This window comes from Bombus pascuorum, chromosome 13, assembly GCF_905332965.1.
Source record: "Bombus pascuorum chromosome 13, iyBomPasc1.1, whole genome shotgun sequence".
NCBI classification, from domain to species: domain Eukaryota; kingdom Metazoa; phylum Arthropoda; class Insecta; order Hymenoptera; family Apidae; genus Bombus; species Bombus pascuorum.
This window is the reverse complement of record NC_083500.1, coordinates 4,239,914-4,255,754: the sequence shown is the minus strand read 5'-3', so window position 1 is coordinate 4,255,754 and position 15,841 is coordinate 4,239,914. Positions and strand designations below refer to the sequence as shown.

The following is a 15,841-nucleotide window of genomic DNA, read 5'->3' as shown; positions in this document are numbered from 1 at the left end:
GGACTTTCTCGCAATACATCAGAGCCGGAGTTTCTCGTGAGCGAAACAATTCCAGAAGCGGCCTGAACGCCGTTCCCCCGGCTTGATATCTTTATCAATGTTGCAACTCTGTGGGTAGACTTCGCAGAAACGATCATTAACACCGGCGAAATAGACCGTGTGCTTTACATTTAATTTAGATTTATGGAAAATGCTCGCGTCGGCGAGACTGTCAGAAATTAAAGGGCCGGGCAATTAGGAACTTCGATGCCCCGAGGAATAATGGAGCTTAATTTCTTTCAGATCTCCTGCACTCCAAACTGGGGAGAGTAAGGTTTTTGACACCGAGGTTCAAAGACTTCCAACATTTTCAGATCGTAGAAAGAGTGCAAACTGAGTTCCACACGCAAACTTAATTCTTATTGTTCGTGTCCACTTTATTGCAGAAGTGAAATTCCTTACGGCTATGATTATAACTTTTTGAGATGGAAAGATAGGAAAGAATAAATATTTTACAAAATTCCTCGATGGCAATTTTTTTTTTAATCCATCGACAAAGGACTAATCATTTACTTAACTTTTATTTAAGTAATCTTAATAATCTAATCTTTACTCAATTTATTTATTTAATCCGATCACTAATAATAAATTTATTCGACGAAGCATTCAGAATTTATGGCTAAGCAAATTTATCGAATTACGAGTGAATTGCTTAACTTGATGCTTCACTAATCCTGCTTTACTCTATTACACACATTTTCCGACAATATACATAAATATTTACATGAAATTAGATTTTTCAAAATTTGTCAGTGATGATATTTCAATTCCCTAAACCATTTAAAAGCGTATATCACCGATGAATGTTCTATCTTTCTCTTTGAACGACGCTAGTCACAGGAACGTCGAAACGAAGCAATCGATATATCAAAAATCAGTGCGGAACGTCTCGAATCGGTTAAAAATAAATCAAAGCTGGGGGCACTATCATTGCCGCCTCGTGCAGCGAAAAGCAACCGTCAATTTCCCCGAGGAAATTGATCTCTTCCCGTTTGCAGTGATAATCTAGCACCCGTGGAATCACACGTTTCGTCCGTACAATCGTTGGCCCGGTTTTTATCGGCGCTGTCATTAAAAACAATATACGAGGCCAATGCCGCGAAACAAATCGCTGTAATGATCGCTACGCCGGTCGAATATACGTGGCCAACGATCGGGGAACCGCGTGTCTTTCGCGATTTCTTCCGTAAACCGGTCCGACGCGCAGCCGACAATTTCCTTTTTTACCATCAACGGTCGCTAAGTTGCCCGTGTACACGGAAAACCGAGGATTCTTCGGTTTCTTCTTTGGTTAACGGAAGAATCTGGGGCACGAGTTCCTTTTGGTATGGTCGAAACGACGTTCTGCAAGATACTAATCCGTGGAAGGGACGTGGGAGGCGCGGGGGTTGAGGTGGAGTCTTGGTAAAGTTACAGAGAAGCTAGTCAGAAAGTAATAAAAGGGAGATCCTTATCATCAGAGACAATTAGCGAGGCATATAAATACATGGCGTATTTATAGTTTGTCGGCCGTATCTTTCTCACTGCTCCTTCGACGATCCCTCGCCTTCCCTCTCTCTCTCTCTCTCTCCCTCGCTCTCTTTGTTATTCTCTCTAATAATACCGGCTATTTAATCGACGTTACTTTTGTCTCGCTAGACATACGACAACGAGTGAAAAACAGTCGATTAAATTGTCGGATAATCGCTATTTTAGGTCTGTATCGGGATCGCTATTTTATGATTAGACTCATGACAAAATTTGAGACTTTTAGCCTGCTTAGTTTGGACTATTGGAATCGAAAATGACTCTAACTCCTTGCGTGATCAATAAATTGACTTAAAGCATGCAACAGCGAATTGTTCTTTTAATTTTTACTTGAAATTGTAAGTAGTAGTAGGAAAGTAGTAAGCAATAATCTAAATTATGTTTGTGTTAACTTAACGACTTTGAAATTTATGATTAGAACAAAAGTGGTTCGAGTCAGCGTTTTATTGACAATTATTAATTCGACAAGAATCGCTGATAACCACTTGCGTAACATGCTGATATCGTTAATCGAACAGTTAAAAGCGACAGTCGATGTATCTGGTGATTCCAGTTTCAGAACAACATCCGGAACCATAAGTTTTTATCTTATCTTCGAGAGAGATATAAAGCTTTTAGATCCTGCGTGTAATACCCACTCCGTTAATTTAATATTCGTGTACTCTACCCCAAAATCCTTTTCCAGCCATCGAACGCGAGATTCTGTAATAAAAGAATCGACTATTGATGCGCTTTTTAATAAAGCACTGATATTAAATTGCAAGCAGTTATCTTGCATGATAACTGAATAACAAGAATAAAACATGTAAATTAAACATATTAATACATAATTCAAAGGAAATCGATAACGAGAAGTAAACAACATGTTTCGCAATATTACAAATCTATATCTGTTTCAAGTTTTAAAGAACAGGAGAAAAACGCAAGCTATTACTCAAGACGTCAACCAATTCTTTTAATTAGTATGCTGATTCAGTAAAAAATAATCTGAAAAATAATTGAAACACTTTTCATGACACAGCAATCGTTAAGAATAATCCTTATACCAATTTAGAAAATACTATAGGAAAGCTACATACAAGAAGCAATAAATACGCTAACATTGTACGGAAGTTACAATCCATGACCAATTAGAGCACCATAGAAGTCGAAGGACGATTGAAATTCAATCGCGAGTCAACATTTCCCAAAGCAATTGAAACTAGACAAATTTACTTGAAAAAAATTTGCCGTCCCGAGTTTCTAAGTACAAGATACCAGACCTCCACTTCAGACGGACTATCGTACGATTATGGCAAATGTTATAAGACAACGTATGTTGTCTCCGACAGTTCTCAATTACATATTTAATACAGTTAAATATTTTAAAATATATCCTACAATTCATGTCGTTCGCTTAGCATGCATATCTTATTAAAAAATTGCAAAAGTTCTCGCATACATAAAATTTTACGATATACAAATAGATCGTAAAAAACTTATTCGTTACCATATACCGTGATAAAAATTCGTTCAGCATCAGTGAACGTGTTAATGACACAGGGGTATGGCGACTACCTTTTACACTTACTCCGGCGACTTTCAATTTCATGGAAGCGATGAAATTACTTGCTACAAGTGTGTTACGCCGACCAAAGACATCTGCCCGAGTGCCAAACTTCAAAGGTATCCATATACTATACTATATACAAACTGCCGCTTAATATATAATGCATTTTTCGTGATCCTCTTTAAACCATCCCATACAACACGATCCACGAAATGACCGCAAGAAAAATCATTAAAGAAGACTCGGTCGCGTGCAACGAGCTCGTCGTTGGCGAGTATCAGGGCTGGTAACGTGCGAGAGACTCACCTCGTCCAGCTCGAAGAATCCAAGAGCGGACGAAGGCCGAGGACGATTCAATTTGTCGGTCGCGGCGCGAGCGTTTCTGGGGGCCCGTGGCGAGATTCACAGCGTGGCACGCAAGCCACGCTCGAAAATTAGCTCGTGACCGAGCCACGCCGTTAGCATTAGTAGTAGTAACACCGTTGGCTGGTGTTATTGCCGATACCAGAGGAACGCGAGAAGCGGAGAATGGTGATCCGTACGAGTGGAAGAAGAAAAGCGAGACGAACCGAGAGGAAAGAGAGAAAAGAGGATGGGATAGAGAGAGAGGAAGGAGGAAAGGGATAGACAGTCAGGGGCGAAAGGGATCCCATTGGAGATGGAAGAGGGGGCGAAAGAAAGAAAGAAGTTTTGAAAAGGGACTAACGACCGGCAGTTAACGACGGCTCTGAAATTGCTGGTTGCCCGCTGCATCTTCCACGGCCGACCTGGCCGAGAATTATTAAACTGTAGTTTAGTTTAAATTAAGTTATTACCCGGAGCCGTCCCCGTTTTGTTTGTCCCTTTTCTACACGACTATGACCCCACGACACCCTCTCACCCCACCCTAGCCGATGGGGGAGAGAACCCGCCGCCGATTTCCAGCTTCTTCCCTGGCGTTTTTCTCAACCGAGTCGACGGGGATCGAACCTTCTCGCTATCGTCGAGCCTGGGTTAAGGCTATTATCGCTTTTCCATTTCAACTTTCTTGCCTCGAATCCTGGGAGAATTTCCGACGAATACCTGAGAAATTCGTAACGATATTGGGATAAGAGCGTATATGTTTTCTTGACTCGTAACTAGGATAACGATCGATTTGTTAACAAGTTTTACGGGAGTATATTTCAAATTACGACAGAAGTAAAAATTACCGATGAGCACAATGTCTCAAGACGGGTATTTTCTATAGTAGCGCAAAAATGAAATATGCTAGGGTGTGATAGACTTCACTTTATCAGACACCGGTTAAACATATGGAAAAAGAATTTATTTTACGCGTTGATTGAGTTTCATTTCTGTTTTTGTGCTTTTTGTTTTAAATGAAGTAGTTAGGTACTTGCTAGGGTTTGGTTTTGGAATCTAATACGTGGAAGGAATGACGCTTCTTATTTCGTGGCATCCAAATGACTTCGGCTTCTTTTCAGAAGCGGTCGCGTTATCGTGGGGCATCCTGTCATTATTTTACGATTAGACCGAACGAACGAACTAGCATTAAGCGGGTTGACACAAAAACCACTGATTTGTCGAGTTGGATGAAAGCAGTGGGTAAGATGAATCGATGGGATCGCGGTAGATATAAAAAAATAATCTTGGAATTAACGATCCTCCGTTGAGATCGCTTACGGAAGCTCGAATAAATCACATTATCAACATGTCTTTGCGTTACGTCTCAATCTGTGGATGAAAAGATCCATCATCGTAGACACGTAACGTTTTACAAGCTAATACTGTAACGCAATAACAGATCTTTGCGCGTGTATGAATTCCTTTTTTAATTACATCGAGAAGATATAGTAGCAACACCTGATATATCGCTATATAAATAAATTTTAATTTCTATGTTGAAATTAGAAATTTTTGACTCAATATAAATTAATGATATCCGTGCTGCACGAAACTCTCCTTTTGTTCTTTACCTACGATACTTAAACGGTTAAAACACCCAATCGCAATTTTTAAAAGCTACGCCCAACTAAAGAATATATAATTTTCGTAAATAATTTTAAATTCTTTAAAAATACGTTGTCGTGGTTTTCCAAAACTACCCTTAGTCACAATCAAGAATACTATACCAAATTAAATGATTTAAAGAAAAGTTCACGTCTGCAAAAATTAAAATCCACAGTCCGTCGAATATAAAAGACCGATGAATACTAAAAACGAAGCGAAGGAGAAACACGACGTCATCAATCATCGATCACACGTGCAATTCCACGGACAGAAATTAACGCGATATAGATCGGAACGAACGCGTTCCCGCTTTCATCGTCGCGGAGGACTTCATCCGAGCCGGCCGGGCATCGCTCGGATGTCGCGAACCGGTCATTATTCACGCGTTTCCACGTAATCTGTACCGAGTAGATCGTGCAATTTCCACGAACGTACCCGCGGATCGAGCGATCAAGACGGATCGCCGCGATTTAGAAGCCGAGCTTCGGGGAGCAAACACCGGATAGGCGTGTACCGACGCGACGGCAAAAGGCCAACGATTTCTCGCCGGTGCTCTAACGATCGTCTGAAGAACTTGAACGATCGTGTAAAGCGTACGCACGCGACTGTGCGAGCATCCTATCGCGGGACAATTATGTAAACTAGAGTTTTCTTCGGTGTCTGGGATACGTGGCCAGGAAAATTGTCGCTGCTCCACGACCACAGGCGAAGACGTTCGTTAAAAGCTAGAGGCTTACACGTCACCGTGAGTGTAATTAATCGCAACGTTTGAGACGTTCGATCGAGATTCGAAGCAGAACAACTTTGACAGATAGGATTCTCAACTTTGATTTTCTTCGAATAATACGAACAATGAGATTTATCATGATTGTTCGATCGGAGATTTACGTAGAAGGTGATACTGGGCTTTTAGAAGTAATCTAAGGTCTACTCCTGTGTCCCGAATTTGAGTCAAATTGATCAGTTTCGCTCTTTTAAAAAGATTTTAATTTCAGTAGTGAATTATACGATCTGATCTTTAGAGTTTCATTTTTGAGAAATTATGTAACTATACTTAACACGGTTGGCTGGTTTAGATCTTGTGTAGCTCATTTAACCCTTAGTATACTACAAGATGGATTCACTGACATTTCATATCACGTATGATCTCTAAAAGTTCTCTTGTTTGTTTATTGCCATGTTAGATTTTATACTAGAATGATTAAAACGTATATTCTGTAAAGATCACGAATTTCTAAACACTGATTTTTTCACCACAATTTAAAAGAACAGAGTTGACTGGTGTAGCTTCTGTATGACTCATTTAACCATTAATAGGTTACAAGATGTGACAATATTATAGATAAAAAGATATTACAATACCAAATATGATCTCTAAAAGTCCTCTTGTTTGTTTATGATTGTGTTAGATTTTATACCAGAATAACTAAAGTACATATTCTGTGAAGATCAAGAATTTCTAGACACAGATTCTTCCACCACGACAATCTAGGAGAACAAATTTAAATACGGTCCAATTAAGAACACCCAAGCATGAACAGTTTCGAGGTTTAAACAGGCAAACCTAAATGTGTTTGTCCAAAACCCAAAACTGACATACCGGAGCGAATTAAACTCAAGTTTCGAGCAATGAACAACTAACTTTAGCGTCCGCTACGTCGCAACTTTGGTCTTTCGCGGTAACCTGGACCAATTCACCGATTGCAGACACTCAAAGCTATTATAGGTCTTGCCAGTGGAAACATTTCATGCAGAAATGTAAAGGAAGCCACGGAGCGACGGATTATTTTTTCTCTCGTTTTCTTTGGATTTGCCACTTTCTCGCCGGTTTATCTGGATTTTATCCCCGAGCGGAATATTAATTAAGCCACTGTCACTGATCAACGCATCGACGGTCCTCCGAACGTTAATTTCCTATAATGTATTTGCTGTAATTAGCCGCCGCTCCGGGGCGGTGCTAATAAAGAGGAAATTATTGGATTCCATCGGTCGATTCAGATAAACGCTTTCGCGATCGCTTCATTAAACGCCGTACCGCGTCGACTTCTGTTCAATTGTTATCTCTAACCGAAGTTTAGTTGCAAGAAGTAACTCTTTACGGTGAAGCTTGTTTCTTCGCTTTATTTCTTGTCATTCGCCGAAGATTGGAGGAGTGCAATATTGGCAAAGTGTAACATCAAAACTGAAAGATGAAATCATTAATCAGCGAACGAGTTTAGCGACGCGGATTTAATTAAAGTTACAACAGGATACGCTCCATGCATCGTGGCTTGTCGCGAGATTAAGTAAATAGAAACAATTTGCGCAATTTTCCGCACGTTCTATTTCGTGGCTTGTTGAATAGCGACGATTAGATAGTACGGTTTAAATAGATTAGGCGTGAGGGTCGAGTGTGGGAACGTTGATTTAGAATCGTGGTTTCTAAATACGATTCAGATCTATTATTACACAGAGTTAATGATTTTGAATACATTTATTCCCGATACATTCGGGACCACAGGAATTTTTTAATTGAAGTGAAAATCAACGACGAGAGAAAAGTGGAAAGGAAAAATGTAGAAAGAAGTAGATACGCGACATAGATCGTTTACATAATCGATGCAACATTGTGGTAAATAAGCAGAAATATCACCAATCTATCTGCAGAAGCTATAAATTTCCGATTACGAAAATGGATAGATCTTTAAATAGAAGAATCGAAAACTTAATGTCAACGACGTGATAAAGCTCGTAGAATCATGATCAAAGAACATAGTTTTACCTGATCGATGTTGCTTCTAAAGGGATAAACAACTCTTATAATTATAGACTGGAAGGTAAATTTAAGAGAAGGCCGGGAATACACGAAACTATTCCGAAGCTCGGCAGGAAAATAATATATATAAAAATAAATTTACGTGTATCAAACAGTGGCCCATCAGAAAGCAGACTTCCAATTACAATTCCACGAAAACCGATCAATTTCCTCAAGCTATCCTTATTACTAAAATAACTCAATAACTCCCGAGCGTGGACTATAATCAGTTCACAATAATTACTCGTCGTGAACAGTCCCTCGGAATTAATTGCTCGTAGGAGATCGAATACAAAATTTCACGTAATTTCCCAACAAGAAATCGACTAAGGCAAGGACGATAAAACGGCGGCGCAACAATAAAACCACCGACGATTATCGACGGCTGAACTTCGATTACTCCCTCGTCTAATTAAATGTCGATGGGATCCGGCATTCCCGATAATTTACCAGTTTCTTGTCAGTTACTTTCTAGTCTATTATATCATTTTATCAATTACACACAAATTAAATGTCTAAAAAGATACCTTACATTCGACGTCTACGGAAGGAAGTACCGTAAAAATGTAATTTATACTACATTGACTGAAATTACGACACTGTTTGCCAATCTTTTACGAGTACCACATATTCTCTGATTTTTTTAATACTCCCTCCGATATTCTCCCTTTAATGTTCCAATTTTTTTTTTTTAATACGCTTTCCGACCGTTTTCAGGCGCATCGATGGCTATTTACAAGATGCTGGTTCCTAGAGATCATTCGAAATTGATTGCGATGGCCAATAAATTCAGTGAAAACGAGGCTCGGCGAGACGTTCAAAGATACGAGGGAAGAAAGAGGAGAGGAAATAAGACAACTTCGCGGAGCAGATCTCTCACGGCTGTCAGGCGTGACACGTTTATCTTAAACAGCGTTACGTTCAACACTCGCGGAACTCATTAGTTAGGTTGCGCACATGCAGTTCGCGTTACGTGCGCTTGCCTACGCTGGTTGGCCCATTAGCGAAATTAGAAAGAGAAGTATTTTAACCGCGCCGCGTGCTATGAAAACGCTCGAAAGACTTACAAGTATCACTTAAGCGGCCCCCTATCGTCCTTTTTTTTCTAATTTTCGCGCTGAATTATTTTGGGACGATTGTTTTCATGACCGCAGTAAGTTGTGTCAGTACATCGTAGCGAAAAATGTATTTTATTTCGCTCGTTATCACATTTTTATCACATAATTTTATAATGTATTGTAATAATATAAATATTACATAATTAAGCTAATAATTGGAGAAAATTTGTTTCACACCTGTTTACTATTGCATCATTTAATGAGGCGACCTTCTTCAAAACTTGAATCTGAAATAACCAAAGTCGTTACCCTTTCAGAAGATAATTGCAAGCTACTTAATTTAACTTTGCGATTTTGCGAGGAGTACAGAAAGTATATAGATGGCAAGTAATATAACAGGACAAGAACTATAAGATACTATTTCACTGATTAATAGATTGTTCATGTTCACAGCATGACACTATATGTGTATTTAGGCAATGAAATACGACGATAAGGAAAACTTTTGCAGACACAAATTGATAATATTAAGTCTATGACGCAAAAACCACGGAAATTTACGAGCAAAAAAGATTCTGCATCGCGGTAAAGAAAAGAATTACCAAGCATTTGCACGTGCAGGACTCAGAATATCGCTTGGACGCTAACAACAAAATTACCTCTGAAAAAAGGAAACAGTTTGCCTCTGAAGCTATATGGCGCTCGTAAATCTATGATGATTCGAGCACCGTTTTCTAAAACGACGACTCATCTGCCACCGATAAATAAGGCAGAAATCGTACGAGCGAGGACATGGTTTCAAGATCGTCGTGGTTTTACGCGAATTTTCACGAAACGGACAGAAAAAGTTGCGCCCAAAGTCGGACAGGGATGGAGTTAAGTGGCGCTCCCTTCGAGGCATAAACAAGCGTTAGGGACATGAATGGGATCACGTAAAAAACAGATTTCCACCCTCGATCTCGTACACGAAACGTGATTTCAGGCCGTCAGCTCGGAGGAAGGGTGGAAAAAGGGCGTTGCGGATTGGGGCTAACCCTGTAAGCGATCCCAGGGGCTCGTCAGGAACGATCTTATGATTGACCGTGTTACGACACTCCCTATAGACCATTTTCCGAACGTATCTCGAAAATACGTTCGAGTCAAAGGCTCGGTTGATCTAGAAGAAACGGTACCAAACGGCACATGCATCGCCGATATTAGATTCGAACACGAGCCTTCTGGTATTTGGGGTGACCAGCAGCTGTATCGTAATCGAGCGTATTTGGTTGTTAAACGTACTTTGAGATGACGAAAATTGCAACGTGTAAGCTTGTCGGTGTGGTTTTAGGAGTAAACTGGTTTTAGATATTGAGTTGATGTTAAATATTAATAGGAGATATTCCGGTGTATTTACATATTATAAATAACCCAGCTTATGATAATTACTTGACTGTGCTCTGAGTTGCGGCCAGACGCGTAGCAGTAACGTTTATGTCACCGTGCAAAATGTTCAACTGAGTTATACTTCATGAGAAGAATAATATAAACAACCGTAGGACAGCGTGCTGTAATGGATGAAATTACTTTGCGTTTATTACGTAGAAATACGCGAGTCTGTATTAAAATTTCAAGCAAACCTTTTTATTCTTCTTGTTGGTACGTATACACTTAAATATCTGAGAAAAGAAAGAAAAGAAAACCGATCTTCGTTGATATTACTATTGTATTACTAAGACAAAAGTTTCAGTCGAAGAATCTGGAGAATATATGAAATGTAAGGTGTTTATAAAAAGGATTCGTTCGCAATTATACTGTTAACTGAATTTTTCGATGTGAACCTGTTCGTGATTTTATTAGACACGTAAAGAGGCTAGTTTCTAATCTTATTAATATAGAGTAAGATTAGAAGCACGAGAATAACACGGGGTTTAATTCGCACTGTAAATCAAGCAACAAAGTAGCAAGTAACCTGCTAGTTTACTATCTTACTTGCCTCAAAATTGCAGCTTACCGTGCTATAAGTATGCAAACTATCGTAGCAAGGAAACGTGGCAATGAATTTGAAATTGTGTTTCAATTTAGTGCAAAAGTGGATCAGATATCTCTCGTAAAGTTATTCTGCATTTTCCCCTATAAACATAGCAGCTTAAAATAGAACATATCAAAACAGTGTATGCAGTAACGAATCTAAAAATAACACAAGCAAGAAAGACTCGTAATAAAACTAGGAATATTAATGCAAAGTTGCCCAACAATCATTCCATCAATAGAACCAAAGTGTTTGAGAAGATCACTATAGAAATACGGTCGATTTTAATCGTAACAATAATTATACTGCAAAAGGATATTAACTTTTCTGAACTGCATTAAAACTGAAGCTATGAACTTGTACTGCGTATTTTAATATACTATGCGATTATGATTATACTGACACGAAAATAAACAAGGCAGACTTTCGCTAGGGACTTGTATAAGACATTTTTTACTTTTAATGAACCTCGGTATGTTATTTCCTAGTAAAATTGTTAATACACTGATCGCTTTCATTATCGTATTATATTTTCAGTTTATCTCAAAGATAAAAGATCTGAACCCTTTCATTCTAACATATTCGATAATTCTAGCGTTAATATCGCAAGGAAGACAGCAATTTTGCCAAAAACACCTGCGTATTGTCGGCAATATCAAAAATAAAAAGCGTAAAGCTGATTCATCCTGACATGTTTGACAGTCCTAAGGTTAATTCAGGAAGAAGATGTTAACAACCGAAACCCAAACAAGCGTGGCCATCCTCGCGGCGATAGTTCGCAGCTGCGCTCATTATTTCAAGGTGCTTAGCTTGAAGTGTAACGCGAAAAAAAGCCACTTACCTTTCTTCTCGTCATCCTCGTCGGCGTGATCGGCGCCGTGATGAAGATGATGGGCGGTCGGATGGTGGCTAGTTATCGCCGGCACCAGGGGGTGGTTCCCTAGTGCCGGATGCGGATGATGAGGATGATGGTGACTGAGGAACCTGACAGCGGCCGCGGCTGCTTGATGCTGAGCTTGCATCGTCTGCTGTACCTGGCTTTGAACCTGTCCAAGGACCGGATGATGTGGTGGCCATCCTGTCAGATGAAACGGAAACACGGGTGTCGCCCTCTGGAACAGTCTGGCCGGAGTCAGGAGGGAACCGCCGGAACCAGTAGAGCCGCTACCAGGAGGCAGTGGAAAAGACAGACCACCTCCTGGTTCCAGGACCATGTTTGGGACCAACTTGACGACTGGCTGTCTCTCCACCGGAGAGATTTCACTTATTTTGCATCTATATCCCTCTACTCTATCCTCGATATGCTATACTTTCAACGATCGTGGTTTCCTCAACTTCATGGGAACTGACATTCGACGAGAACAGTTATTGCAGGTCTGGACACCTCAATTTCAGAGTACGACGCACGTGCGAGGTTAACGAGGTAAGTTTTCGATGATGTACCAAGGAATCGTTTGTTTACATCTTACATGGAAGGTTTAAGTTTAAGATTGATGGAATCTAGAGGTTCCTTTTAGATATATGCAGCGAGATTGATCATGTTTGTCGAAGATCGGTAATCTTGAAGGTGGAAGGATGGCGAATGCGTTTGCGAGTGAACGTGCTCGTGGTAAGTCGACAGCCGTCGGAAGGCGTGATTCGAGGTTTCCGTCAATGGCAATCGACCTTTTTGCCTTTTAAGAGAATCCTTGCACCGAGGATTCCATGTAGATTCTTTCTGCCAGTATTTTCAGCTTCTATGTTTCAGTCTTTTATCTAATATTCGAAGTCCTCGGCGATTTTCTCTCAAATCCCAAAAAATATAATCCCACCAAGTTAGTCAAGCAGAATTTCATGAAACACGTATTTCGAGAGTCCATTTAGTCCTTTCACGAGTACAGTCTCGGTAACTAACACTCCAGTTTCACGCCACGATTTCTCATTGTCGGCCTTTCCGAGATTAAACTTTCCGTCCGGGATCTAATTTTCACCCTGAATGTTCATGTTTCCTTCAATTTTGCGAATGAACCCGCCAAACCGCAAAAGTCACTAGGGAAACTGGGCCATCGTTGAAAACACAAGTCCACGGTGCACTGGTCGACGATCACACTTGTTAAAAACTGTTTAGAGATGACGATGTCGTCGTACCTGGTCATCAGGTTACGCAATCAGCAGCAACGAAAACACCGATCAGCTGACGAGATTAGAGAAGAGCACGGGTCGTATTTGTGTATTTGGCAGTCCGTGGGGTGAATTCGAGCGCGCAACGGAACGGATTCCAGGGATTCCTTGCTGGCAAGGACCTGTTAGTGTTAGGACCACTACGGCACGAGCCAACGGCACAACACTATCTGCCTGGAGAGTGAAGCCAACGGCTCCCCTCTGTCCACAGAGTCAAAACTGGTTTGGGTCGCCACCCAGAGGCTTTGGATTGGTCGGACAGATGGTGGGTTTACGGGTGCCACTCTATTCCTGGCCAATGAGGACGGATGGATTACGAAGCGAACTCCGCCTCGTAGACGGTTTTTTTGCCCTGGAATTGAATCGACGCCCCTTCCTTGCAGTAATGGTGGTGCCGTAGTGGGGATGAATCAATTGGTGGCTGCCCTGAAAGCAGCCGCAAGATGGCTCCTCCCTTCCACAGCATTCGGCAAACCACCCCTGTCGTGGAGCCTAGGCAGCAGCGTCGACCTTAGCCTCTAATGCCGTCAACGAGATGCGCACTTCTACAAAGTTCAAATTTTTTCCACCACAAAAGACTGTCCCCCTTTTTTTTTTTCTTCTCCTTTCTTCTTTCACCTTTTCTTTTTTTTTTTTTTTTTTTTTTTTTTTTTTTTATTAAACAACTTGCGACTGTCCTCCGGAGGATTTCACGAATACCGACTTGAAGAGATCGACGCAGAAATATTCTGGGAAAGCCAGAGACGATCGAAAGCACGATGAAGCTTGATCTCCGCCGTTGTTCATCTTCGAGGGAACGAGCCCGACAACGTTTCCCTTTCTTCGCGATCGTTCTCCGACGATTGTTGTGCTTCCACCACTCTACTCCCACCCCCACCAGACTAGTATCTTCCACCCCTCCAGCCCTCGAGGGCACGATCCTCTTTTAATAAGAGGAGCTCTGAGCTCGGAGGCGTTAAGTAATTACATCTATTCTCTTCTGGGGAGGAAATTACCTGTGCCTCGGGGTGGGAAAAATTAGGAAATTAAAATTAACCCCCGCCACCGGGCGTCGTGTCGCCTCTCCCTCCTCCTACACCTCCTCCTCCTTCTCGTTCGCCATTCCTGTTCCCCCTCAGCCTCTATCATCCTCTCTTTCTCGCGCCTTGCTTCTCGACTCGGTGCACTCCGTGGCTGGAACTCTTCGTACTCGAATTTAGGAGGAGCCGGCGGCCATTACCGCTTACGTAATCTTTTTACAGTGGCGGCAGCACCTTGTTAAGCAAAGTTATTTAACGCGGGACGTCGGGCTAGCTTGGTTACCGGCGTGTCCTCGTCTATTTCGATGAATAGGTGAACGTATTGCGCCGATCGACGCCGGAATTCGATGCTTTTCAACGATCCTGTGCTGACTGAAGATCCATGACATCGTCTGTTGCTTCGTATTTTGTTACTTTGTATTACGGAAATGATGCAATAGCTTTTCTCGGTAAGTAAAGTTGAATAGGCAATTTGATAAATTGTTTAACTTTTACGTAGACTTGGCTGGGTCTATAAGTAATACGTTGACGAATATTGTTGCTTCGTGAATCGAGGAATCCACGGTGAGTATATTTTTAGCAATTTGAGGTTTTGTCTATTGATTAATCGAATTATAAATATGCTTATTAACGTCAACAAATGTTCTGAAAATCGATGAATTGAAATTGACCCGCCAACCGCATCGTTCGTTTCTTGTAAGAAAATAATGTAAAAATATAAGACGATTGGAATAAAGATTCGTTTTAAGAAGACTGGTTCACTGCGTAGAAATATTTTCATCCACGCTATATATTCCTTTTCCAATTCCTTCATGTCCGTACTTCAAATCCTGTTCCAAAATTTCTCGCCTCTCCTCGAAGCTCAATGAGAATCGTATCTGACAAAATTAAGCGTTTCTACTAATCCATCGACTGCTCCACGAACCGCGCGTCTCACCCCGTGAAAACTTACCGGTTTGCTCCTTGAACGTGGTAGACAAACTCGTGTACACAGTCTAGAGGGAAACTGGCGAGTTCCTAATTTACACAGCCGCCACATTCTCCGAAGCCCTTTTGGTCCAGACTCCTGAGTGCCGTCGGAACTTTGCCGACGATTAAAACGCTTTAGTAATTAACTGGGTCTCCTCACCTTCCGCGGTAACAGTTACCAACCCACCGGTATGCTCCTTCTGCCAACCAGTGGCGAGGATCTCTCCTCTCTCACCCCGATTCTCCCTTTCCTCTTCTTACAGGCTCGACCTCTTCTTCTCACCCTCTTTTCCCTCCCTCTTTCACGCCACTTCTGGCCTGCTGGCGCATATTTAGGGATCGCCGGTTAGAGGTTGCCCAGGCAACCAACGTCGAGAAACCCTCTGTCGTTGCCAGGGCAACCTTCTCTCGCTCCTTCATCTTCCCTCCAGAAACTGCTTCACCACCACCGGGCTGGATTCAATTCGTGAGAGCGAGAACGAATCGACTCTGGCTTCGGTAGGTGAAGAGGGTGTGTGTTAGACGGTGCATCCGGTCGCTACGGGAAAAGGAAAAAGACGCCGCACGTTCGGTGATTGTATTTGATAGCCCGACCGTGGACGTGGAGAATGAACATTCGACCTTGATTAAAGCGGAGCCCCCGGATTCTTTCCGTTTTCACGGAATCAGCTTCTCTGAGCTTGCTGGATCTTCCAATTGGAAATTCTCCGATTCCGGGGAATTTAAAGC

At 41.5% G+C, this 15,841-nt stretch overlaps 1 protein-coding gene across 1 annotated transcript in view; it reads right to left on the bottom strand.

Moving 5' to 3' along the window:
• Positions 1 to 14,901, bottom strand: part of LOC132913800 (protein zerknuellt 1-like) — a 46,425-nt gene extending 31,524 nt beyond the window's left edge. Inside the window, exon 1 of the mRNA XM_060972363.1 lies at positions 11,806 to 14,901. Within this exon, the coding sequence (XP_060828346.1) occupies positions 11,806 to 12,178 (373 nt within the window). The 5' untranslated portion in view covers positions 12,179 to 14,901. The remainder of the gene's footprint in view (positions 1 to 11,805) is intronic.
• Between the last annotated feature and the right edge of the window lie 940 nt (positions 14,902 to 15,841).